Source organism: Pipistrellus kuhlii, unplaced genomic scaffold (genome assembly GCF_014108245.1).
Source record: "Pipistrellus kuhlii isolate mPipKuh1 unplaced genomic scaffold, mPipKuh1.p scaffold_m20_p_6, whole genome shotgun sequence".
Taxonomy (NCBI): Eukaryota; Metazoa; Chordata; class Mammalia; order Chiroptera; family Vespertilionidae; genus Pipistrellus; species Pipistrellus kuhlii.
The window spans coordinates 70438233-70462600 of NW_023425562.1; the positions used below are offsets into that span (position 1 = coordinate 70438233).

Genomic DNA, 24368 nt, shown 5'->3' on the forward strand with positions numbered 1-24368 from the left:
GTTTCTAACTCTCTATCCCTCTCCCTTCCTCTTTGTAAAAACTCAATAAAATACATTTTAAAAACAACAACACCTAATTGGATCTGAGTTCCAGTGCACATTTTGCATTTAGGTCTCATGCAAGTGCTCCTCAGGCTGGCAACGTCACCCAGGTCTTGGTGGAAATGCAGAGTCCCAGGCCCACCCCAACCCTGCAGGATTGAAACCAGGAAACTGTGGTTTAACAAACCCCAGGTGATGCTAATGTAGGTTCAAGAGCTAGTCCAAAGCAGTGGTTGTAAACTTGGCTGCATGTCAGGGTTGTCTGGGGAACTTGAAAAAATTCTGATGCTTGCACCCTACCTGATGTGTCTGATTTATTTGATCTGGGTGAAGTCTGGCCATCAAAATTGTTTTAAGCTCCCCAGGCGATTTTAATAATAGACAGTCAGGGTTGAGAACTGCTGGTCAAAAGTCTCCTATTACCTTATGGGAAAGGAATTTTCACACCAGATTCATTTTGAAGAGTTTGTTCTTATTAGCTGCAAAGATTCACTTCAACACACCCTGGAATATCATATGCACGATGAGAAATGGCCCTTTCTTGTCAGAGTCTCCCATCTGGAAACATGTAGCAGAGGTAAAGGGAAACGTTCACATATTTGAGAGAAAGCTAAATGGAACTCTTGACATGAGTCTTTAGAGATGTAGAAAGTCAAGAAGGTGTAGGGGAGAAGTTAGGATGGGGTTTCTGGCCAGCCCCCAGGCTATCCATTATGGGTTGCTACCCACAGGAGACCCCAGAATGATCACCTTGGATGGGCTTCGTCCACATTCAGTCTACCTTCCTCGGAGGGGAGAGGTCCACCTGGAAATAGCACACCTCCTACCCGCAGGCTCCCTTACATTTGGGACCATCACTCATCTTTTTCAGTGTTGAGGTCTTCACCCAGACTACACACTTGGGGTTGGGGTTAGGGTTAGACATTTCAAGTCTGTGTGTACTCCAATCTGATCTTGGCCCTTCAGACATGAAGGGTCAGGTCTGATGTTTTTGCTGGCTTGCTCCAGGACAGGAGCTGATTACAGGCTCATTGAGAGCCAGGGAAAGGGAGAGTTCTGAGTGTGGGGGAGGGGAAGAGACCCCCGAGCTGACAGACTTGGCTTGGAATTTCTATCTTCTCTCTCTTAGCAGAGCCCTGTCCTTGAGCAAGTCACTCAATCAGTCTGAGCCTCCCAGTCCTCTCTGTTTAAACTGGGATCCTAGTATCTTCCTTTCAGGGCTGTTGAGAGGAGTAAATGAGAAAATGTTTGCAAAGGGCCTGGCCGGGGGTAGACACCACATAGGTACAAGCTATCCTGTGTTCGTGATCTTATTCATTACAGCAGAGCTGGGTAAACACCAGACCACTTAAATTTCTATTTTTGCCGTCTCATAGCTGTTTATAACTCAGGACAGCTTGATAACTTCTTGGACCTCAGTTTCCTCATTTATAAAATGGGAACCAAATGCTCAATAACAGGATTAATGTTGGGGCCATAAGCAACCATGGAAGTCATTGTGATTTTTTTTTATTGAGCTTTCACTCGTATGACATACAATTCAAAATCTAATGTGAAGGATTCAGTGATTTTCAGTATATCCACACATCTCATTCCAGAACACTTTCATTTCATCAAAAGGAAACTCCATACTCATTTGTAATCACTACCCATCCTGCACCTCTTCCCAGTCCCAGGCAACCGCTAATTTTTCTTTCAGTATATATTTGTCTATCTAGATATTTTATATACATGGAAACATAGAATATTAGGCCTTTTGTGTCTAAGGTTTTTCCTTCAGCATGATGTCTTCAAGATTCATCCATGTTGTAGCATGGATCAGTACTTTATTCATAAAAGGATGAATGAATATTATGCTGAAAAAAAGTATGGCTACTAGTATACCACATTTTATTTATATTCATTCATTACCTGATAGAAATTTGGGCTATTTCCACTTTATGGTGATTATGAATAATGTCAATATAATTTTATGAATAGCAGAGCAACATACTGCTGAAAGGTTTCATTATAAATAATACTAGGGGCCCAGTACACGAATTCATGCTCCTTAAGAGGGCACAGGGGCAAGTCTCAGCCCACTCTTCTTGCCCCCACTCGGTCCCTCCTGCTGTGGCCCCTGGTCTCCTGTCTGCCGGCAGCCCCGCTCCTGCCACCATTGTTGGCGCCCACCCGCTCGCACCTGCTCACAGTGCAGAGCTTTTGGGGCTGGCACCAGCAGCAGGTTTGAGTGGGGCCAGAGCCTGCAACGGGTGCGAGAGGCAGCTGCTGGCCCCAATCACCCCTCAGGAGCAGGAGGAGGTGGAGAATCCCTGAGGGGTAATCAGGGCTGGCAGCCATCACTTGCACCTGCTGAAGGCACCAAGTGATTAGGGCTGGTGCTGGGCGCCAGCAGCAGGTGCAAGCACAGGGTGGACTGCAGCACACAGGAGCAAAGAATTTTCAGTAACCACCAGATGATAGCAATTGGCGACCCCACTCACCTGCTCCACCATCCCATCGTGGCTGATGGCCCCCATATTCTGCACTTTGCTGCCTGCTGCCAACGCCTGCCATGTTTCACACGCACCCCCTGGTGGTCAGCGCATGTCATAGCGACTGGTTGTTCAGCTGTTCCACTATTAGTAATAAAATTCCTACCTATGTGACAAGAAATGAAATGCAATTCATTTGGACACAGAATGAATGTGCATGCATGTGAATGGTTTGTTTTTGCTTAGAGCATGCCCTGGTCCTTCTTATGATATCGTCTCTTGAGCTTTAGAACTTCATGGTTCCCATATGGAATTTAGTACTTAGGGGGGGTCTGTGCCCAAAGGAAGAAATGCTTTGTGCCAGAAGATAGACTAAACAGCATTTAGGATGTTTAGAACCTTTATGAAACTGGGTTAGAAAGAGAAGGTCCATTGAGTGTTGTTGAATATGCCGTTTAATATCAGGGCTACGGAGCGAAATATAACCTGGTGTTTGCCCTCAGGCTTCCGCTCTGGAGGGGAAGACAAGCAGGTAGTGGTGACAAGATGGGGTATGTGCTATGGCAGGCCTCGCCTCTGAGGTTGCAGAACCGTGTCTGTGTCAGGGGAGCTGTGCCGCAGCCATTTGACCCCTGCCGACTCTCTCTCTCCTAGCATGGTGAGACACAAGGACGACGGCTGTCCCCAGGAAAAGGAAGTGAAGACCTGTCCCCGGGACTCCGGCTATGACAGCCTCTCCAGCAGGCTCAGCATTTTGGACCGGCTTCTCCACACCCACTCCATATGGCTGCAGCTGAATCTGAGTGAGGAGGAGGCGGCAGGAGTCCTACAGTCCCAGCCCCCGGGGGTAAGACTCAGAGCCTCAAGGAGACAGGTTGAGGCAGGCAGCGCTGCCACATCCTTAAAGACAAAAAGACTGGGAGTTCTAGAAAGTTCTTTGCAGCCTGTAGGGAATACGGTTCCCGGTGTGTACCTGGGTTGCAATGCAGGGAGATTCTGGTGGCAGCTCCCGGAGCCCTTCACAATGTGTCTTTCCCTCTCTGTCTGCTCAGTTACCCCCAGGAAGGGCAGGACTCGGCAGGACAGCAGGGCACCTCAGTCATGAGGAGGGGCTGCTGCTCAGAGGCCCTGGGCCTGACTTCTTAGGACCAGACATGTAGGAAGAGCCTGGTTGGGAAGGAAGAGAAGGGGTGGTTGTCCCTGTTGTTTTAATTCATTCTGAGTCTGGGAACCCTGCCTAGGGCCCAACCATCTCACTGGGGACCTAACCTTCAAAAGTTCATTGTCCATAGACTTGTCTGCTCTGGCTGATGATAGTGAGTTTTCATGGCTTTCTCAGTGGCTTTACATATGAATCTAGGTCCAGTTCAGTTTGTTCACCTATTCCCTACTCAAGTCTCGTCTCATCTTATTCAAGACCAGGCCACAACTCTATAGAACTTCCTTAAAAAATAGTTATTCAGTGATTGGCGTAGCGTTTGCTGTCCAGTGTGGTAGCCACTTGCCTCGTGTGGCTATTTAAGTTTATATTTATTAAATGAAATTCAATTAAAAATTCAGTTCGCCAAAACGGGTTTGGCTCAGTGGATAGAGCGTCAGTCTGCAGACTGAAGGGTCCCAGGTTTGATTCCGGTCAAGGGCATGTACATTGGTTGCAGGCACATCCTTATGGGGGGTGTGCGGGAGGCAGCTGGTAGATGTTTCTCTCTCATTGATGTTTCTGACTCTCTGTCCCTCTCCCTTCCTCTCTGTACAAAATCAGTGGAGTATATTAAAAAAAAACAAAAAAAAAAAACAAACACACAAACTCAGTTCCTCTGTTTACTAGCCATACTTGAAGTGCTTACTAGCCACAGGAGGCTACTATCTAGGATGGTGCAGAATATAGAACATTTCCATCATCACAGAAAGTTCTGCTGGACAGTGCTTGTATGCAATGCCTACTTCCAAAGGCAAGAATGACCACACTAAATAAAATAAGACTTGAAACCACACCTGGCAAGAGCAAGACATTCAGAAGTAGGTGGAAAGACGGATAAAACTCTGTCAGTAACTGAGGGACGTTGTAACAATTGGGCAGGAAAATAAACTTCTGTGTTTCCTTTCAGCCAGAGCCTCTCTGTTACCACTTTTTGATTTATAAGCGAGTCTTTGTTTCTCATCTGACAGAAGGCAGACAGGACTAAGAACTCTGTTGGAACGCAATCAGGATGTCGGGCGCGGCATTTGATCATCTTCGCAGAGAGTTCCTTGGCCGGCGCCCTGGGTTGCTGTCTCTGGTTTTGGTCTGTGTAATCAGAGCCCCCTTCTGTGAGACCCCCACGTGTGGGAGGTTGTGTTGTCTGCTCCTGCGTGTCTGCTAACATGTCTGAAGAAGGCGGTGGCCCTGTTGCTAGGTAGCAATTCCCCTTCTGGTGTCAGGCACGTCCATTCCTGCTGAGACCTGGTGGGGAACAAGTCAGGCAGGATGTTGACTCTAGCCACCTACTTGGTCCCCGGCCAGGGCCCGCCTGGTGAGATGGGTAGGCTGAGGACAGGCGCAACATGCATCAGGAGAGGCCAGATGCACTGGAAGAAACTAGAATGCTGAAGAGCAGGGGAAGCAGGTGCGAGAGGGAGGTTTGAAAAGGCTAGCCATGGTGGCAGGGGTCCTTGGGATGCCCACCATCCTTCACTAATGTTCAGCTGAAGACGGGCAGCTGCAGACTGTTTCTGTAAAGGGACAGAGTGTACGTATTTTGGGCTTTGTGGGCCATCCAGTCTTGGTCACAACCGCTCAAGTCCGCCGTGTAGTGCAGACGCAGCCGTAGACAGTATTGAAATGACTTGGAGCAAATATTTAAATCCATTTGGTCTGCTGGCCAGACTTCACTGAGCCCTGATCTCAGGTCACGGAGACTCAGGAAATGGGCCTAGAGGTTGTGCTCTCCCCGCCTCCAAGGCTCCCAGAAATCCCCACCTGCCTAAGGGACTATGACTTCCTTTCCACTCCCCAACGGCTGCCTCTCACAGTATTTAGGGAACATCTGCTTCAATTTTAGAGTGTCCTAAAGACCTGGACTCCCAGAACTGGCTTCTAGGCAAATCCCATGGCTACCTACTCGTGGGTGCTAGAAGGAAAGAGAGAACTATTTGACTCCTTATCAAACACCCCATTCCCATAACATCCCCTTCAACCCCACCTACCCACCCCCAAAAATGATTCTTAGGAGCTATTAACTGGACATACAGACTGCAGGGAAGATTATGTGGAAAATATAGACTGTAGGGGAACGGAGAGCACAGAGTTCAAATGCAGAGGAAGCAGGGAAGGGGTTAAGGAAACATCAGTATGGGACCCTTGGAGAAGGGGCATGTGCTGCAGAAGGGAACCAGGCTCCGCCAGGCCACCTGTGCACACTCCACGGAGCACCCTTTTATTTTTAGTCTGGGCAGTGGTGCCCCCGTCCTCTCGGTTTTGAATTATATGCAGAGCACAGCCTGAAAAGGAGTAGATGGCATGCTTGCCTCTGCAGTGACGGAGGCCAGAAAGGTGTCCTGGGTTAAAGCATGTGCCTGAGGCCATCAGGACCTGGAGGGAGCTATGGAAAGTGACGTGAGTCAGGAGTCAATGGACCGTAAGCCATGGTGTTGGCCGTGATGAACTTCAGAGCACACCTACCCGCCTTCCAATGGAGCCGTCATGGTTAGGGTCCAGTGGATTGTTGCCATGCCTGGTCTTGCCTTGTATTCCAATTTTCCAAGAGAAGGTAGAAATTCAGATTTTAATGTGAAAAACAACAAAACACACAAAAAAACAACTCCTGTCTTTTCATTGTTGACAACAAATTCAAATCTCTATCACAAATATACCCGTGAGCCAAATTAGTCAGTGAACTCTCAATTCATCATTGCCCTGTTGCCTGTATTTAGAATCTAGGTTTCATCAACCAAGATACCCATATATGACCAAGCCAGAGACTGTGTCACCCGTAAACAGTCACCAAACTGAAAATGCTCTGCAGACTGAGGGAGCTCTTACCTCTTGGGGAAGGTTCTGTTGAAGGGAAAGTGGAATTCTGTGGAAGTTAGCTGTTAAGGAATTCATGGAAATCAGTTATCAAGGAACTAGTGCATGAAATTTGTGAAAGGGGGCTGGCGCGGGGGAGTGGGGGGCAGGGAGAGTTGTCCCTCACCCCAGCCTGCACCCTCTCCAATCTGGGATCCCTCTCGCAATACAGGACTTCTGGCTCCTAACGGCTCACCTGCCTGCCTGCCTGATCACCCCAACCACTCTGCCTGCTGGACTGCTTGCTCCCAACTGCCCCTCCCCCCCGCTAGCCTTCTCGTCCCCAACTGCCCCACCTTGCTGGCCTGATCGCCCCCAACTGTCTCCCCACTGCCAGCCTCATCACCCCCAACTACTCTCCCCTACTGGCCTGATCTCCCCTAACTGCCTCTGCCTCAGCCCCACCACCATGGCTTTGTCTGGAAGGATGTCCAGAGGGTCCCCCAGTCTGATTAGCATATTACCCTTTTATTAGTATAGGTAGATGCTTCATAGACTATGGCATGCTTGCTGCTGATCCCACCTTGCTTAGGGAGCAGAGTGTCCTGCATTAAGCCTTGCAGTTAAGCTATAAAGGGGAGCTCAATTTGTGGGTGTTGGAGGTATGAAAAATCATATGCCCAGGTTCCAACCTTCTAGATGTTTCCTCAGCTTGAATTTTTTCCCCCTCCTAGATTTTCCTGGTTCGTAAATCCACCAAAATGCAGAAGAAAGTCCTCTCCCTTCGCCTGCCCTGTGAATTTGGAACTCCACTCAAGGAATTTGCCATAAAGGAAAGCACATACAGTAAGTGGTCACTGGGTGGTTGGGTCCTGGTTGGCATGAGGGCCTCAGGCCTCGCAGGCACAGGAAGGAGGCTGTGCTTTGAGACAGGCAGTCGTGGGTCTGAGTCCTGCCATTGCCGTTGGTTCACTGAACAACTGGGTGGGTAACGTGCCCCAGGAACCTCAGTTTTCTTATCTGTAGAGTGGGCAGTGGTAACTTCAGAAAGTTAACCGTTCAGTTAAACAACCTATGTGCAAAGTGAGCAGCCTACTGCTCAGCATATGGCAGAGGCTCAGTAGAGTTTGGCTTCCTCACCCGCTTCCCGGTTAAGCACAGGATGGGTTTGGTGCCCAGGTTTGCTGATGACTAAGCTTCGGAACAGGCCGTCTTTTTATAGGATCAAACACTGAAACATGTTTCTGCACATCTCCGTGAATAATCCTGGAGCAGATATTTTCCTCCAGGCGATTGCTGTTCACTTTTCTGTGAAACGCAGCAAATCAGAGGCAGGATACATCCCTTAGGAAGAAGCACTAAGTTTTGAGGAGAGAGTGGCATGCAGTAGCATTGATATGTCTCCCACGGTCCCTGGAAACGTGAAGTATCAGGGGGCCAAGTTTCAAATTGGAAAGGGGACAGAGTTCCCATGTGCTGCCAGCCTCCAAGAAGGAGCGGAAGAGAGGTCTGCACCCCAAAGGGAAGGGCTTCGTTGACATCGCAGGTCAGCAGGCTGAAGCGTGGAGGCAGGAGGAGCACGTGGGGAGGCCCATGGACTGTTCCAATAGCGAGGCTGAGACCAGGGTTCTCACTTCGCCATTTGGACCCCAGTCTCTGCATCGGAAGAACCGGAAGGTACCACGGTCCATGTAAGGGCAGGTCTGGGATTCCCCTCAGACCGGCCTCCATCGTCTCACTAAGCCAAGTGGCCCTTACCTGGGTCTGGAGGAGACATTGGCAGCAGAAACGAAACTTCCCCACCTCTGTGTGACCGGCCTCAAATTCAGCAAGGCCCTGCGATGTTTTTCCTCCAGGGCTCACAAGGTCACTGGTGCCAGGGAAGAACGTCCACGTGCAGACATAGGAGTACTCATTAAACCCGGTGAATGATTAATAGTTTATTTACATGAGGAGGTAATTGGAGCATAGATTTCAAGCCTCCCATTTTAAAGTTAATGAATTAAACACTAGGTGAACAAGGCAGTGCTGAATTGGCTTTTGGAAGTCTGCCAGCCAAGAACTTGTTTTTAAGTATCTTCTAATATTAACCATGATAAGTTAGTCTGGAAACCCCTTTAGTGACTTTCTTGATGTTCATCTGAAGTCCCTCCCAGCTAAAAGTTTCCCTCTTTTGTCAAGACCTTGGTCACTTCCTTATTCCTTTCAAGGGGACCTTTAGTGGTTGAAAGAGCTATTTATGCACAAAGCACTAGGGTAGCCGTAACTGGCCTTGGTCCCACTGTGATGGCCCCTCCCAGGTCCTATTTTCTCTTCGAATTGAGGTGGATTGGAAGAGGAAGGACTTGTTATAAAAACAGGTACCTGTTTTTTGGGGGGATTTTTTTTGTAACATTTAGAAGATGTGGTTTAATAATAAATACCACCTTATTTTTGTATAGATTGTTTTCACATAGATTACTCCATTTTTTAAAATTTCAGTTCCCACTACTACCCTTCTGAGAGACAATGAAAGTATTACTGTTGTGTGCCGAGCCAGGTTTGGTGAGCCTGAGAGGGGGCGGTGAAGGATTGAGAAAAGACAGACAAGAGAATGAAAGCTGGGTTCTCGGTGGGACGCTGTCCTCTCTGATGGAGAGCTAGCGACGGCGCCACAGCTTGTGAGCTGAGTCTTTATTTTATAGGCATATTCCCCGAGGCAAAGTCAGAGCGTGGTCAAGATGTTTACAATGTTCCAGTCTACTCAATTACATGCACCTGAACTCTATCAGGCCCACGTCACTCAGACACGTGGGGCCACGTGTTCGGACCATAGATTCAAGCTTACAACTATAGCTGTTGGCTATAATTGTGCTGAGAGGGCTCTGCCCTCCAAGCTGGGACTTGCAGGTAACAGTGAGAGGACTGTGCCCTCCCATTAGTCTGAGGCTTGAACTTGTCCAAATGCTGTTGCTCCTCTCCACACTGTTGTCCATTTTAGAGATGAGAAAACCAAGGCTCAGAGATGTTAACCTCCCCCAAATGGCCCCCTCTTATTTAATTCACTAAGTTGTGGTGAGAGAGTGTGTTTCTGTGGGTCTCTGTTGTGATATATTTGGTGTGTTTTGGCTGCCGCAGAAATACTAAGCAAAATAACACAACACAAGCAAATTATAGGCAAATTATAGGCAAAATAAATGAGGATATGGAGTGTTATTAAAGGAAGAAAACCTTGCCCTAGCCGGTTTGACTCACTGGATATAGCGTTGGACTGGGGACTGAAGGGTCCCAGGCTCAATGTACCTTGGTTGCAGGCACATCCCCAGTAGGGGGTGTGCAGAAGGCAGTTGGTCGATGTTTCTAACTCTCTATCCCTCTCCCTTACTCTCCGTAAAAAAATCAATGAAGTATATTTTAAAAAAAGGAAGAAAACCTCATTTGATTGAGGAAATGAGAAATCTTCCCAAAGCTAAGGATGTCTGGAATGTTTTGGGAAGAATGACTGCATGAGTGGTACCCCAGCCAACATGGTGTGAGGCGTGGTTGGCAAACACATGAACATTTGAAGTCCACCCACAGGCTGTCCCATCACCCGGAAGACGTACAGATGGCCTCCTATCTTGCCAGACATCTCTTTTCCGTTAGGAATCTTGTGCACTTGGTGGTGGCAGTGGTGAGAGGGGGCGCTCTGTGTAAGTGGGTTTTAGAATTTTTCACACTGAATTCAAACAGAAGCTGACTCCTAGACATCTTGTGTTGTCTCCAAGCTTTGTGCTCCCTGTGCCTTGCGTCTTTACCAGAGCTGGCCTGTTTAGGCAAAGAGGAATGTAACCCAGGGGGTCTACCTCAGGAGGGTCAAGGGCAATGAGGGCCTTGGTATTCCCCAAGCCCTGCCACATGCTGATGGCCTTTCTCTCCAGCCAGACTGGCCCCTTCTCCCTGCCCAACTTTGTATTCTGAATTTTGAGAGAGAGGGGGGGGGGGGGGGGGGAAAGTTGTGCAATTGGAGCATGTGCTGGACTGTTTACCAGGATTGAAGCCTGTGGCTCCTAGTGAGTCAGGGGCCGCGTTTCCAAGCCGTCCACTCCGCCCTGGCCTGTTTCCGGCTGGCGTGCACCCTCCTCACAGCTGGTTTCGATAAGTGCACAGTAGTTGTCTGAGAGCGCCGGGTGCTGGGATGGTCCCATACACGCAGCAGGCAGCAGTGCAGGGGCGGCCTCTCTTTCCCAGAACATGCTCAGGGACACTCAGCCAGTTTCCCAAATCTCTCTTTTCCAGCCTTTTCCCTGGAAGGCTCAGGAATCAGCTTTGCGGATTTATTCCGGCTCATTGCTTTCTACTGCATCAGCAGGTAAGGCCTCTTCGCTTATCATCTCCAACACCTGCTGGGTATGCAACAGAATTGGCCCGAGTTTCTTGATTCAAACAGGGCAGAGGGATCTGTCAGGCTTACACCTATTCGATGTCCCTGGAAGGATTATCCACTGGAATAAAACGGTCACCAAGCCCACGGTACCAGGCCTAAGACCCAGATCATGGCTCTGTCCCCCCCTTTCCCCCCCCCCCCCAGATGTGAAATCTCACTCATTAGTATGATTATGTTCCCAAGCTGCTCCCATGGCTCCTTTTACAGAGACCCACCCAGCAGGGGAAACACACTCATGCATATACACTAATGTGACCAGACGTCCCGCTTTTGGCGGGACAGTACCAATGTTTAGCAATTTGTCCCGCGTCCCGAGGCATTTTAAACAGCCCTGGTTTTAATTAAAATCTGTTTTTAAAACGCCGTGGGACAAATTGTTAAATACCGGGACTGTCCCGCCAAACGCGGGACGTCTGGTCACCTTAATATACACACGTGCACACCTACACATACATGCGCACACACACACACAGAGAAAGGGGCCAGTCACATTGAAAGGTCCTTGATAACTTCTCTGAAAACTCTTCAAGGAGTGCCGTTCATTCTGAAAGCCTGGGTTCCTTACACCAGCCCGCACACGGTGCATCGCCATCCTTCGGGGCCGCTGGGTGCTCACGTCCTTTTCCTCATTAAAGCGACCGTCTCAGTCGATGTGACGTTAAGCCAAACACCACAACGTTAACCAGCGTCAGGAGGGTGGGAGTTGTGCAAGACCTTCTCTTCTTCACTTTCTAGCCATCCCAGCTTTTCAGACCAAGTGCTTTTCCAGCGATACAGCACCCTCCTCTTTATCTGGTGGGACCAGCGCCCCTCTGAGCTCACCTGGCCTCCTGTGCCCTCCTGTGTCTGTTGCAGCTGGAAGAGAGGTGGCAGGCGTGCACTGCTTATTCTTGGTTGTTTTCAAAGATCACTTCTCGCAGCCTCTCTGAGGCCAAGAAGCTTACCTGGGACTGGCTTATTTTATGTGAATTTAAGGGTCAGGCTAAATTTAAGGGTCAGAGACTTAAGTACCTGTTGGACTTAGGCCAGTGGTCGGCAAGTTCATTAGTCAACAGAGCCAAATATCAACAGATTGAAATTTCTTTTGAGAGCCAACTTTTTTAAACGTAAACTTCTTCTAACGCCACTTCTTCAAAATAGACTCGCCCAGGCTGTGGTATTTTGTGGAAGAGCCACACTCAAGGGGCCAAAGAGCCGCATGGGGCTCGCAAGCCACAGTTTGCCGACCGCAGGACTCGGCCTTTCAGGGGCAGGTACTAAGCTCTTTGCTCCTGGAGGTCACCAGGCCAGGGGAAGCCACACAACCGATGGCCTGAGGATGGGGAGACCGTTTTGGAGGGGTACTCTGTGCTGCAGGGAGAAGCAGGGGCTTCACCTAGAATTGGACCAGAGCCCTGTGAGGGTCCCCCAGGGGACGAAACCTGCCAAGGTGTGGGCAGGAGCCTCTACCGTCCCCAAGGGACCGCACCTGGTCTGGCTGGAGGCAGATCGGGCCCTGGGAGTGATTGTCAACACTACCAGGCTGGTTAGAGGTGAAGTTGACCAGTACTAGTCTTCATAGTTTGCTTGTTGGTAACTGCTTTGTTGTGAAAGATTGTTACACCTATACACCAGCATTGGGCAGCTGCATATGAAAGATACCATCTCTCCCCTCAGTGTTCACAATAGACTGGAATGCCTGCTGTCCAGGCCTGTTCTATGATTGAAGGAGAACAGAAAGTCTTTTCTAAACTACAAGGCATGATGGGAATGAATATAATAAGGTGCTTATAGAAACATACCAGCGTTGACATTTTGTGATGAGGGAGACCCGAGATTCACTTCCTTATTCATTTCAAGGTGCAAAGGTTATTGATGTTTTTGTTTCTCCTTTTCATCATGTTACTCATTTACTTAAATCTGTTTTCTTCATTGATTTGATCCAGTCTTACCAACATATTTTTGCAATGTCCTAGTTGGTTGTTAGTACCTGAATATATTCAGGTAGAGACGGTGGCTGGACTGTCAGGTCTGGCATTCAAACAGAGCATATATGCACGTAATACACTAGATGAGAGAATTCACAGATCAATAAGCATGTGATTTGCCGCACCGGGAGGGCACATGGAAAAGCATGGCTGAGAATACAAATAGTGGTACATCATGGCCAGCGGTGCCTCGTGGCTCTCTGCGGGTTAGTGTCATCAGTGTAGTGTAGAGCACTGCCTGGCAAACTTGTGCCAGAACCACCAGGAATCTTGTTACAGTGTAGCCTCCGACTGTGGGGGTCTGTGGCCACGCCTGGGAGTTCATTTCCAACAAGCGCCCAAGGCACATGTGTCAAACACAAGGCCCACCAGGCCTTAGATTGTGGCCCGCACCGCGCTGTCATCACTGCACTCCGCTGCGTTTCCATCACAATGACAGTTTATGACTGTTCAGTAAACCATTCAGCCCGCGATTTAGGCTGGATTTTAGATTTTGGCCCCTTCTCTGATTGAGTTCGACACCCCTAGCCCAAGGGATGAGGCCCAGGCTGCTGGTCCGAGCCTGCACTTTGAGTAGCAAGGGGTTAGAGGAAATAATTATCATGATTAATTGTTAAGTATCATTGTCATTTCAGGGGCTTTCTGTATCTATGCAAGATACCATTACCACATTAGCTCTAATCCTCATTGTAACCACATTCAATTAACCAGGAGCATATAATGGATTTGAACTCAGTCCTGCCTTGATACCAAAGCCCATATTTTCGCACTTAACCAGCCCAGATCCATAGACTTGGGTTCCAACTCTTCGTCCCACATCAGCTCTGTGAGTGGGTGTAGGGGCCTGTTCATCTCCCTTATCCTGTGCTCCTGACCTGTGGGAGGAGGGACATGTAACTTTCCTCCCAGGCTGTGTGTGGGCCCCACAGAGGTAAGGTGCTCGGTTCAATGCAAGAGTAGGTAGTCAGTGAAGTTAGTTGTCTCCCCTTTAGAAATATGACATGTATAGAGCAAAGTTAAGATGAAACGAAAGCCTTGGGTGAAATGGTTATACCTAAGATGGCTTTATTTTGTCTTTTATGCAAGTTTTAGAACCAGGGCCCCTTTACTTAACAGTGTGTAGATGAGAAGGAAGTGCCCCCGTGTGTGTGTGTGTGTGTGTGTGTGTGTGTGTGTGTGAGAGAGAGAGAGAGAGAGAGAGAGAGAGAGAGAGAGAGAGAGAGAGAGAGATTGAGAGACTGAGAGAGAGAACCTGTGAGGATGTGCTTATGTGCTTGGAGGAGATGCTGTGCTGGGCGCTGGCTGGCACAGTGGGAGAGGACTCATGTACAACATCTAATTTTCTAGTAGATCAAAGCCTAAAACCACCCATTAGCAAATGGCAGGTGTTGTTTCCTGTCATCTATGTCATTAAGAAAAAACAAAACAGTCATGTGATATTTAAGCTCAAGGTCCTGCATTGGGCAAGGTAAAAGCTTAAAATAAAAGTAGGTTGATTGTGTTGTATGTGGTTTTTCTCCCCCAAATTGCCTAATGAAAGCAGATATTAAGTTGGTACTGCCATAAAAACATATATTCCCAATGCACCTAGGCATTACAAAGTCCTGGTTCCCACTGATCTTTATGTAAGATTATAATCAGGGTCATTGTGTCTCCCGGGTCAGGCAGCAGCTGTTACAAATGCTGCCATCCCCTGAGGCTCCACCTGCTTCCTCTAGAACAGATGCAAGGTGACAAGTAGAAGGAGGTCCTCACAGCAGTGGGGGGCAGGTGAAAGGTTCTTCTGGAAGCAGGAGGTGACCCAGGCTAGACACCCCAGGAAACAGGAGCCTCCTGACTGCCAACTTGTAGCATTAAAAAAAAAACTTTTATTGTTGAAAGTATTACATATGTTCCCTTTTCCCCCATTGACCCCTTCTAGCTTGCCCCCGACGCCTAGCATTTTTACTAGCAGTGTGTTAGAACCCTCGTGACACTAGACATTTATTTACGTTTGGTTCTTCTCATTGACCTTTCTAATGTGTTATTCATTGTCAGCAGCTTCAAGGGTTCCAAAATTCTCAGTCCTCCGGATTTAATGGATTTAATCCGAGGCAGCCAAGAATGTTGCCTTATCTTATAGTAAACAACACGTTTTTTGGTGTAGTTATTCTCTTCAATGGAAATTTTCAGGCCATCCTGTATAGACAACACACAAGCAGAAGCTCCAAGTGTTGTCCCTCACTCCCCCCACCTCCCCCCCAGCCATGATGGCCCCGGGCTGTTCTTCACACAGGCCACATCCTCTCCCATCCTGGGGCCTGTGCACCTGCTGCTCCCTCTGCCTGGAAAGTTCTTTTCCTCACATTTACTCCCTGGCCACTTCTAGATCTTCAACCAAATGCTATCTGCTCCTGGGGCCGACCCTGGCCAGCTCTCACACGTGAACACTCTTCATTGTGCCCCTTTTGCACTTTGTTTTTATCTAGGGCACACATCCTCTTCTGGTAGCTTCTATCAATTGCATGATGGTTTATTGCTTATTGGTGTCCACTTACATGAAGCTCCGTGCAGGTGGGGACTTTTGTCTGTTTTTGTATTTTTTTTTCCCACCACCCTGGAACAGGGTCTGGCACATCATAGATGACTATAAACATGTGTTGAATTAATGAATTCATTATAAAACCAATGTCACCACTAAAAAAAATAAATAACACCATTGTATTGAACATTCATCCATTCAGTTATTCAAAACACACTTTCTCCCTGTCTGTTGTAGGTGAGGCATGGTGCTGATCCCTGTGAAGAACGCACCAATGCTTAGAGTAAGGCCCTACCCCTTATACACTGGGTTCATGTGTACTCCCCTGAAAGACAGAAGAACTTTTATGTCAATATTCATTGAGAGTCTGCCACGTGCAAGGCAATGGGACAATAAATGTTGGTTTCAAATTGCACATTCCTGCCCTGGTATTTGGGATCCAACATTCAAGCATCTAGTAAGTTAGTATTAATGTTTTATGTCTATGATAGATCCACCGATTATTCAGCAGTTCCGATATTAACCCTAGCTACATTGTAACTAACCAGAAAGGAATTCTGGTCCTGAGGGTGTTAGCACAGGCAGAAGTTTTCTGGTTAGGCATGATTTGGTGTCTACTTAGGACACTTAAAATAGCTCAAGCTAAAATATGTCTAGGATGGAAATAAAAGTAAGAGATAGGAACATGACATGCAATTACAAATACTTTCTTTCCTGAAAAATTAGGGACGTTCTGCCGTTCACCTTGAAGTTGCCTTATGCCATCTCCACGGCCAAGACGGAGGCTCAGCTTGAAGAACTAGCCCAGCTGGGACTAAGTAAGTGGGGGCCCCTGCCCAGGTCTCTTGAAAATAACTCCATGGAGCAGAGTCCATGTGGGGCTGGCTGAATATACATCAAAGAGTAATCCCGATCTCCACCCCAATACTTCAGGTCCAAAAGGTTGATGAATCACCTCTTCTGAGAGTCTTTTCCTAAATCAGAGGTTGCACCAATCCGCCAAGGCCCGAGCTGAGTTTGTCTGGGTAACAACAACCGCCACGGCCCCTAAATGTCCTGATCTAACGCACACTTCTGCAGGGTGTCATCTTCCTCCTCTCTGGGGCATCTCACTGGGGAAAGGCAGTGCCTGACAGAAAGGGAAACCGGTTTGATGCAGGAGGAACCACAGACATCGATGGCACTCCTGGCAGCACAGGCGTCTGTAGTGACATCTGTCGCACTTCCTCTCTTGTTCGGTTCCAGTCCTGGTGTTCTGGGCCACGTCCCTTAGCCGCCAGGTACATAATATCTGGCTGGCACTTGCTCCTCCTCCGGCCTCTTGGATGCCTGTAAACCCAACACCATGCTGCTGAACGGGGGTTGACAGCGGGTCCGGACATACCGTTCACCCAGTTTCACTTCTTTGTCCCACTGTCCTGGGGATTTCATGTGGGCATAACTTTTACAAAACCTTTCCTTCCTAGATGAGAAGGGAAAATTCTCTTAAGATTGGAGGGCTTCCGTCTGCCGATAAACAACCGGGCCGTAGTCTTTGAATGGAAGCTTGCAACTCGGAAGGGCAGGTGCTGGGATTCCTAAGGCCTAAGACACTATATTTGGCCCAGTAAATAAAAATAGATGTGCTGGCCCCTTGGCATATTTTTCTATTAATATAAACTTGTTTTGAAGCCGATGTCACTGCCAAGGGAGCCTGCATCATTAGAAGAGAAGCCTGGAGGTAGATTCAGATTCTGTTCTGCCACCTGGATCGCTCCAAAAGGATTGCCCAGCGTGTCCGAAGCCTGGCCCTGGGCAGTTGGGTAGTAGGATTGGAAAATAGAATCCTGCTAACAGTACCAGGGCTGTATTAATGTCCCCGTGGAAAAGCTATGCCATCTCCTGCAAACTGAGTTTTCCACACCTTTAGAGTTTGTTTGAAACAGTTCCTAAATTTAAGTTAATATCACCAGCTAGACCACATGTGTCAAACACAAGGCCCGCGGGCCAAATCCGTCCCTCCAGGCCTTGCAATGTGGCCCGCACCGCGCTGTCATCACTGCACTCCGCTGCGTTTCCATCACAATGACAGTTTATGACTGTTCAGTAAACCATTCGGCCTGCGATTTAGGCTGGGTTTTAGATTTTGGCCCCTTCTCTGATTGAGTTCGACACCCCTAAGCTAGACAATAGGCTCCTGGAAGACATCCATCTTTAGGGCTCAGTTTTCTCTTGTGGTGCCTGTCCCCATAGCTCCTGCTCAGGGCTCCGCGTGCAGTGTTTGCTTTGTGCTGACGCAGAAGGACTGAAGGGTCAGGGACAGGAGCAGTGCCCTGCAAAGAAAAAGGCAAACATGGCTTGTGTTGGCCCTGGCTGGCCATCGGAGCAGTTCCACCGAGACCCCCACCAGCCAATAGAAACACATAGGAGGCCAGCCAGGGTGTAATTTTTAATTTCCTAGGAGCCACACTAAAGAAAATGTAAAGGGCATAGGTGATATTAATTTTTATAATTTATTGGATGAAAGATACCTGGGAATGTTATTTCAGCATATAGTCAATATTAAAGCATTCATGAAACATTTGACATCCTTCTTCTCATACTAAGTATGTGTTTTCTCCTTACAACATATCTCTGTTTAGGCACTAAGTTGTCAACAGAAATACATGATGTGTGTTTAGATTTCATTACATTTGTGGTGGAAAAAGTAGATTCACATACCCAATTTCTAAGCCTGCTTAACAGTTTTCCAGGAACTGAATTGAGCTTTAAGTAACATTAAATAAAAGTGAAAGCTGAGTTTCTCTGTGGCAGGAGCTGGGTTTCAATAGATAACTGACTGGTGGCTGTCGTGTTGGACAGCTCAGAACCAGAGGGAAGGGAAGGAAGGATACGAGAAAGCAGGTGACACAAGCCCCCATGTCGGGCGTGTTTCCGTCACAGACGAGGCAGGGCAGGTGCTCCCCGTGACCAGCCATTCTGGGCCCACAAGAAAGAAACACATGTTAAGCAAGCACAGCAAGGCAAAGCTAGAGAGAGAGAATGGCCTACTCCAGATGGAAATTACAACAGACAGCACTGCCTCCTTCCTGGAGTGGTATGGAAAACTGAGACCCATCTGGAAAGGGGGATTCGGGCAGTGTTACTGCAATAGGCAGCGTGCACTGCTCCAAAGTGTGTTGAATAGGTATAGCTCTGGTTGAGGCGGTTATAGGATTTGGGGCGGATGGGCAGCAAACCACAAAGATACACAGTTGAGCTTGGACTTAACATTTGCATAAGTTTGCTGTCCTCGTTTTTTTTTTGTTGTTTTTTTTTTGCTGATGGGACCCATGAGTATATTTTTCTTCCTTTTGGGGTTTTAATGCTGAACACGTAAAACCCCAAGCGGGTTGTGTAACATCCCTCAAGCCCAGCTGCCGCTCCTGCCATTAAAGGGGAAGTGCCCGTCCTCGGCAGAGGGCATCCCAGGAGAAGGGGGTTGTTGGGGAGGGTGCTGTGGCTTGGTTTTTTGTAAAGTCAGGGAGCCCCATATGGCCTTTTCCAAGCTTCTGCTGTAAGAAACAAACACTGTAGATCGGGTTCTTTACTCCTCACCTGTGAGAAGGCTGGGCTGGCTTTGTAGGTTGGCCAAATCATGTCTCAAGGGCTTTGAAGGTGAAAACCCCTGAAGCCTTGCCTGAGCCCACAGCTGGGCCCCCAGCATTTCTACCCTCCCAGTAAGGAAATGCAGGTAAAGCACACAAAACAGAAACAAAACAAAGTGTTTCTTTCCCCTTCAACTGTCATGAAAATGTGCTGCTTTATTTTATTTGTGAAGGAATGACCCCAGTGTACTGTATTTACATTCTTGTGTTCACTGATAATGACTTTCAGATTTCTGGAGCTCTCCAGCTGACAACAAACCCCCAAACCCTCCACCTCCCCATAGGCCTCCCTCCACTGAAGGCGTTTGCCCTGCCTCCCGCCAGCTCTGCCTTATAAATGGAGTGCATTCTATCAAAACCAGGACGCCTTCGGAGCTGGAGTGCAGCCAGACCAACGGAGCCCTGTGTTTCATTAATCCCCTTTTCTTGAAAGTGCACAGCCAGGACCTCAGCGGAGGCCCGAAGCGGCCCTGCACTAGGACTCCCAACGCGAATGGCACCGCCGAGAGGCCTCGGTCCCCCCCACCCAGGCCCCCGCCGCCCGCTATTAATAGTCTGCACACAAGCCCTCAGCTGTCCGGGACCGAAACCCGGGCGAGCATGCCAGAAACAGTCAACCATCACAAACATGGGAACGTAGCTCTGCTTGGAACGAAACCAACCCCCATCCCTCCACCCCGGCTGAAGAAGCAGGCTTCTTTTCTGCAGGCGGGAGGAGGCGGCGCAAAGACCTTGACCGGCAGCCAGCCCGACGGGGACGGGGATCGGGAGCTGCTGCGGCCGCAAGAGGAGCCGGAGCCCAGCGCAGCTGGCAGCCCAGGTGGCGCCCCGCCTGCCGAGGCCCCGGGGGATTGCACAAGGGCCCTGCCCGCCTGCTCTGAATCACGGCCCCCGTGGCATGGAGGAGGCAGACAGAGGCTCAGCGACATGAGCATTTCCACTTCCTCCTCCGACTCGCTCGAGTTCGACCGCAGCATGCCCCTGTTTGGCTACGAGGTGGACACCAACAGCAGCCTGGAGGAGGACTACGAGGAGGAGAGCGATCAGGAGACCATGGCCCCCCCCATCAAGTCCAAAAAGAAGAGGAACAGCTCCTTCGTGCTGCCCAAGCTCTTCAAGTCCCAGCTCCGCAAGATGAGCGGCGTGTTCAGCTCCTTCATGACCCCCGAGAAGCGCATGGTCCGCCGGATCTCCGAGCTGTCCCGGGACAAGTGCACCTACTTCGGCTGCCTGGTGCAGGACTACGTGAGCTTCCTGCAGGAGAACAAGGAGTGCCATGTGTCCAGCACGGACCTGCTGCAGACCATCCGGCAGTTCATGACCCAGGTGAAGAACTACCTGTCGCAGAGCTCGGAGCTGGACCCCCCCATTGAGTCTTTGATCCCCGAAGACCAAATAGGTAAGCACCCACTTTGCCTTTATGGATTAGGCACATCTCTGGTAACAGTAACCTCGTAGGGCCGTGCATTCTGTGAAGGAAGACTTCTCTGGGAGTTCAAAACATCAGCATGCTCCACCTCGCCCGCCCCGATTTGAGTGCAAACTTAGCTCCTGAAAGCAGACTTCACAGGGCTGCTACCAGTCGGGCTGGGAAAGTGGGAGCCGCTGGTGGTTCTGCCCGGGGATCGAGTTTGCCCTCTGAGCGTCGGATTGCCGGCTGACTTTGTGCAGTGAGTGTGACAGGACTGCCGAGGGTTTTCTGAAAGGGGCTCTCTGCAGGCTGTGCACGCACAGAAAGTTGTGTTTGCTGCCTTCAGGGGGGGGGCGGGGGGGGGACAGTGGGCGTTCGGGATTGCTTTGCTTGGAAAGGACTTTTTACTGAGGTGTCCCTTACGTTCAGAAAAGCGCGGAGGTGGCAGGGTGCAGCCTGCTCAGCAAGTAGAACTTGACCAGCATCCAGAAGACCTCCCCATCGTCACCCTGGTCCCCAAAGGGTAACCAGCCCGCTGGCTTCTGATCTTACAGAATTCAGTGACAAGCGCCGTTTTGGAGTAGAGGGGGGGTGGGGAGAGGCAGGGCGGGAGGGGGGTGGATAGTTTATTTTGTGTTCCTTTAAAAAATAATTAACAGTCTGGAGGTCACATGAAAGGTGTTTTCTCTGAAGTCAAGGGGAAATACTTTCTTTATAACCTCATTGAAGAGCTAAATTGGTACTCCTTTGGCCAAGGAAAATTTGAACTTGGCAGGCAGTCTTTTTTCCAGGGTGAGTGTTGAAGACTTTTTTTTTTTTTTTTTTTTTTTAGAAGGTTGAGTCTCAAAGACTAATTTCAGAAACCCCATTCACTGGGCAGCAACAGCCAAAATAGCTCTCAGACTCTTCCAGGCAGCTCATAAAGCTCCACACAAGTCTCTTCTTTCTGATTGGGGCTGTTTGTGGAAAGTAGTACACAGTATATGGTAAAGAGTAGTTCTCTCTCTCTCTCTCTCTCTCTCTCTCTCTCTCTCTCTCTCTCTCTCTCTCTCTTTCTCTCTCTCTCTCTCTCTCTTTCTCGAGTTTCAGCAGTTCTTTGATTTTCTCACAACAGAATCAAAGCCTTGTTTGTTTTTCTGTGGGTGGAGCCTGGGTCCCTGAGGCGTGGTTAGAGCTGAAGACAGAGAGGATGGGAGGATTGTGCCCTGGTGTTGTGTCTCAGAATCGGAAAAGGCTTCAAGGAGAATCAAAATAGCCACACAGACCACCTCTTCCTGCCGTCCCACCGGACCCTGCTTCTCCGGGGGAGACCAGCTCAGGCGTAATAGCATAATAAGGACCCAGAACCGACACAAAAAGCTTCCTCTGAGGCGGCCCACGGGGAGAGCCAGGCAGGCGCTGATGTCAGCCCTGAGGTATGTGGCAGGCATCACCACCCAGCCAGCCCACAGAGACAGGCTCCAGGGGACAAGGGCCTTCCCTCCCTTCCCTGCTGATGGTGTAAGCACCAGCCTGAGTGCTGGTCTCCAGAAGCTCTTCTTCCAGCTTGTTTTTGTTCTTTTAATTCTCACCTGAGGATCTGTGTGTGTGTTTTCAAGTTGATTTTTTAGAGAGGGAGGGAGACAAAGAGAGAGCAACGTTGATGTGAGAGAGAAACATCGATCGGTTGCCTCCTGCATGCATCTTGACTGGGGATGGACCCTGAAGTCTAGGTATGTGACCTGACAGAAAATGGCACCTGCATCCTTTTGGTGTACTTGCCCTTGGAGTGCCGGACCCCGTTTTCTCCAAAAATTAAATATACACTTTGCTACTTCAGAAATATGCAGCTTTTAATTTAAAATCTAAGGTCCTGCCTTGACTGGTTTGGCTCATAGAGCGTTGGCCTGCGGACTGAAAGGTCCCAGGTTCGATTCTAGTCAAGGGCATGTACCCTGGTTGCAGGCACATCCCCAGTAGGGAGTGTGCAAGAGGCAGCTGATCAGTGTTTCTCTCTCATCTGTGTTTCTAACTCTCTATCCTTCTCCCTTCCTCTCTGTGGAAAAATCAATAAAATATATATATATTTTTAAAAATTACAAAATAAAATAAAATCTAAGGTCCTATACAAGAAGGGAATCTGACATCTATGGAGCCCCTAATTTGAGCCGGGTGGCCTAATCAGGTGATCTCAGTGAGTCCTGGCCTCACCCGGGAAGCAGGCGTGGGCACCATCCCTGTGGAGTAGAGAAAGGCGGGGATTTGCCAGTTGGCGTCCTTTGTCCTGAGGCCATACCAGCTAGTAACCTTGGCAAGTGCAGCATTGAACTTCCTTATCAGGTTCAAAGCCCAGGTTTTTCTAACATACCCCCTTGCGGCTGCCTATGTTCATATTTTCTCATCAGAAATTAAGGAGGGTTGAAAAAAATATAAAGCACATAGTACATCTAAAACTAATACATTGTTATATGTCAATTACATCTCCATTAAAAATTAAGAAAACATTTACATTAAGAAAGAAATTAAGGGAATTGGAATAGAAGCTGACCCTTTGTTGAGGCAGCTCAGACTAAGGCAGCTGACCCTTTGTGGAGATGTAGGTGTAACCAACTTAAACTTTGCTATGATTTTTTTTTAATTATTATTGGTTTATTTGTTTTGGTTTTTAAAGCTTTTGCATTCGGGGTTGCAGGCTTGATCCCCAGTAGGAGGCGTGCAGTTGGCAGTGAATGGTTCTCTCTCATCATTGATGTTTCTATCTCTCTCCCCCTCTCCCTTTCTCTGTGAAATCTACAAAAATATATTTAAAAAAAAATAAATAAAGCTTTTGTCAAAACCAGTTTGGCTCAGTGGATAGAGCGTCGGCCTGCGGACTGAAAGGTCCCAGGTTTGATTCCGGTCAAGAGCATGTACCTTGGTTGAGGGCACATCCCCAGTAGGGGTTGTGCAGGAGGCAGCTGATCTATATTTCTCTCTCATTGATGTTTCTAACTCTCTATCCCTCTCCTTTCCTCTCTGTAAAAAAAGTCAATAAAATATATTTTATTAAATAAATAAATAAATAAATAAATAAAGCTTTTTGCATTAAAACAGGTACTTCACCTCTGCTGCTTCCCCAGGAATCATCATTCTGTTTTGAAAGTCCAGTGAATATGCTGGGCCTTTTTAAAAAATATATTCTATTGATTTTTTTTTAAATATATTTTATTGATTTTTTTTTTTTGCCCCCCTCCCTTCCTCCCGCACATCCTCTCCCTCCCCAGAGTTTTGTGTCCATTGGTTGTACTTATATGCATGTATAAAAGTCCTTCGGTTGATCTATTATCTCTCCCAGATCTTCCTCCCCTCCCCGCTGTAATTTGACAGTCTACTTGTTGATAAACTGTCTCTATATCTATCTTTTGGTTCATCCGTTTATATATTCTATTGATTTTTTACAGAGAGGAAGAGAGAGGGATAGAGAGTTAGAAACATCAATGAGAGAGAATCATTGATCAGCTGCCTCTTGCACACCCCCCACTGAGGATGTGGCCGTAACAAAGGTACATGCCCTTGTCCGGAATCGAACCTGGACCTTTCAGTCTGCAGGCTGATGCTCTATCCACTGAGCCAAACCGGTATCAGCATATGCTGGGCTTTTGAAAGTAAGAGGAAGGTATACCAAGCAGAGGTTAACCTAAAAAACTGATTACCAGCCCAACTGGAGGGAAGGAGGTGACCTAATTATTAGAAAGCCAATCCCCTTACATGCCAATCACCTTATTAGGACTGACAAGAAAATGGACTTAGTCTAGTTGTCTATTTTGATATATTTCTAAGTGAAAGGCTCACTAGTTTACTTCAGGCTTGTTAATAAATTGATTCCTTTGAGCCTAATAACCAAGTCAAAGTTGGCACATTTGTTTAAGTATTGTTTGTGGTTTGCATATTTATGAATGGAGGCCAAGATATATAA

The 24368-nt window shown here is 48.2% G+C and overlaps 1 protein-coding gene across 9 annotated transcripts in view; it reads left to right on the forward strand.

Moving 5' to 3' along the window:
* RIN2 (Ras and Rab interactor 2) overlaps positions 1 to 24368 on the forward strand; it is a 203300-nt gene that overhangs the window by 154074 nt on the left and 24858 nt on the right. For all 9 annotated transcript variants that reach the window (XM_045574685.1, XM_045574687.1, XM_036418969.2 and 6 more), the window contains 5 exons: positions 3171 to 3363; positions 7239 to 7350; positions 10762 to 10834; positions 16124 to 16215; positions 19253 to 20422. In XM_045574685.1, the coding sequence (XP_045430641.1) occupies positions 3171 to 3363; positions 7239 to 7350; positions 10762 to 10834; positions 16124 to 16215; positions 19253 to 20422 (1640 nt within the window). The remainder of the gene's footprint in view (positions 1 to 3170; positions 3364 to 7238; positions 7351 to 10761; positions 10835 to 16123; positions 16216 to 19252; positions 20423 to 24368) is intronic.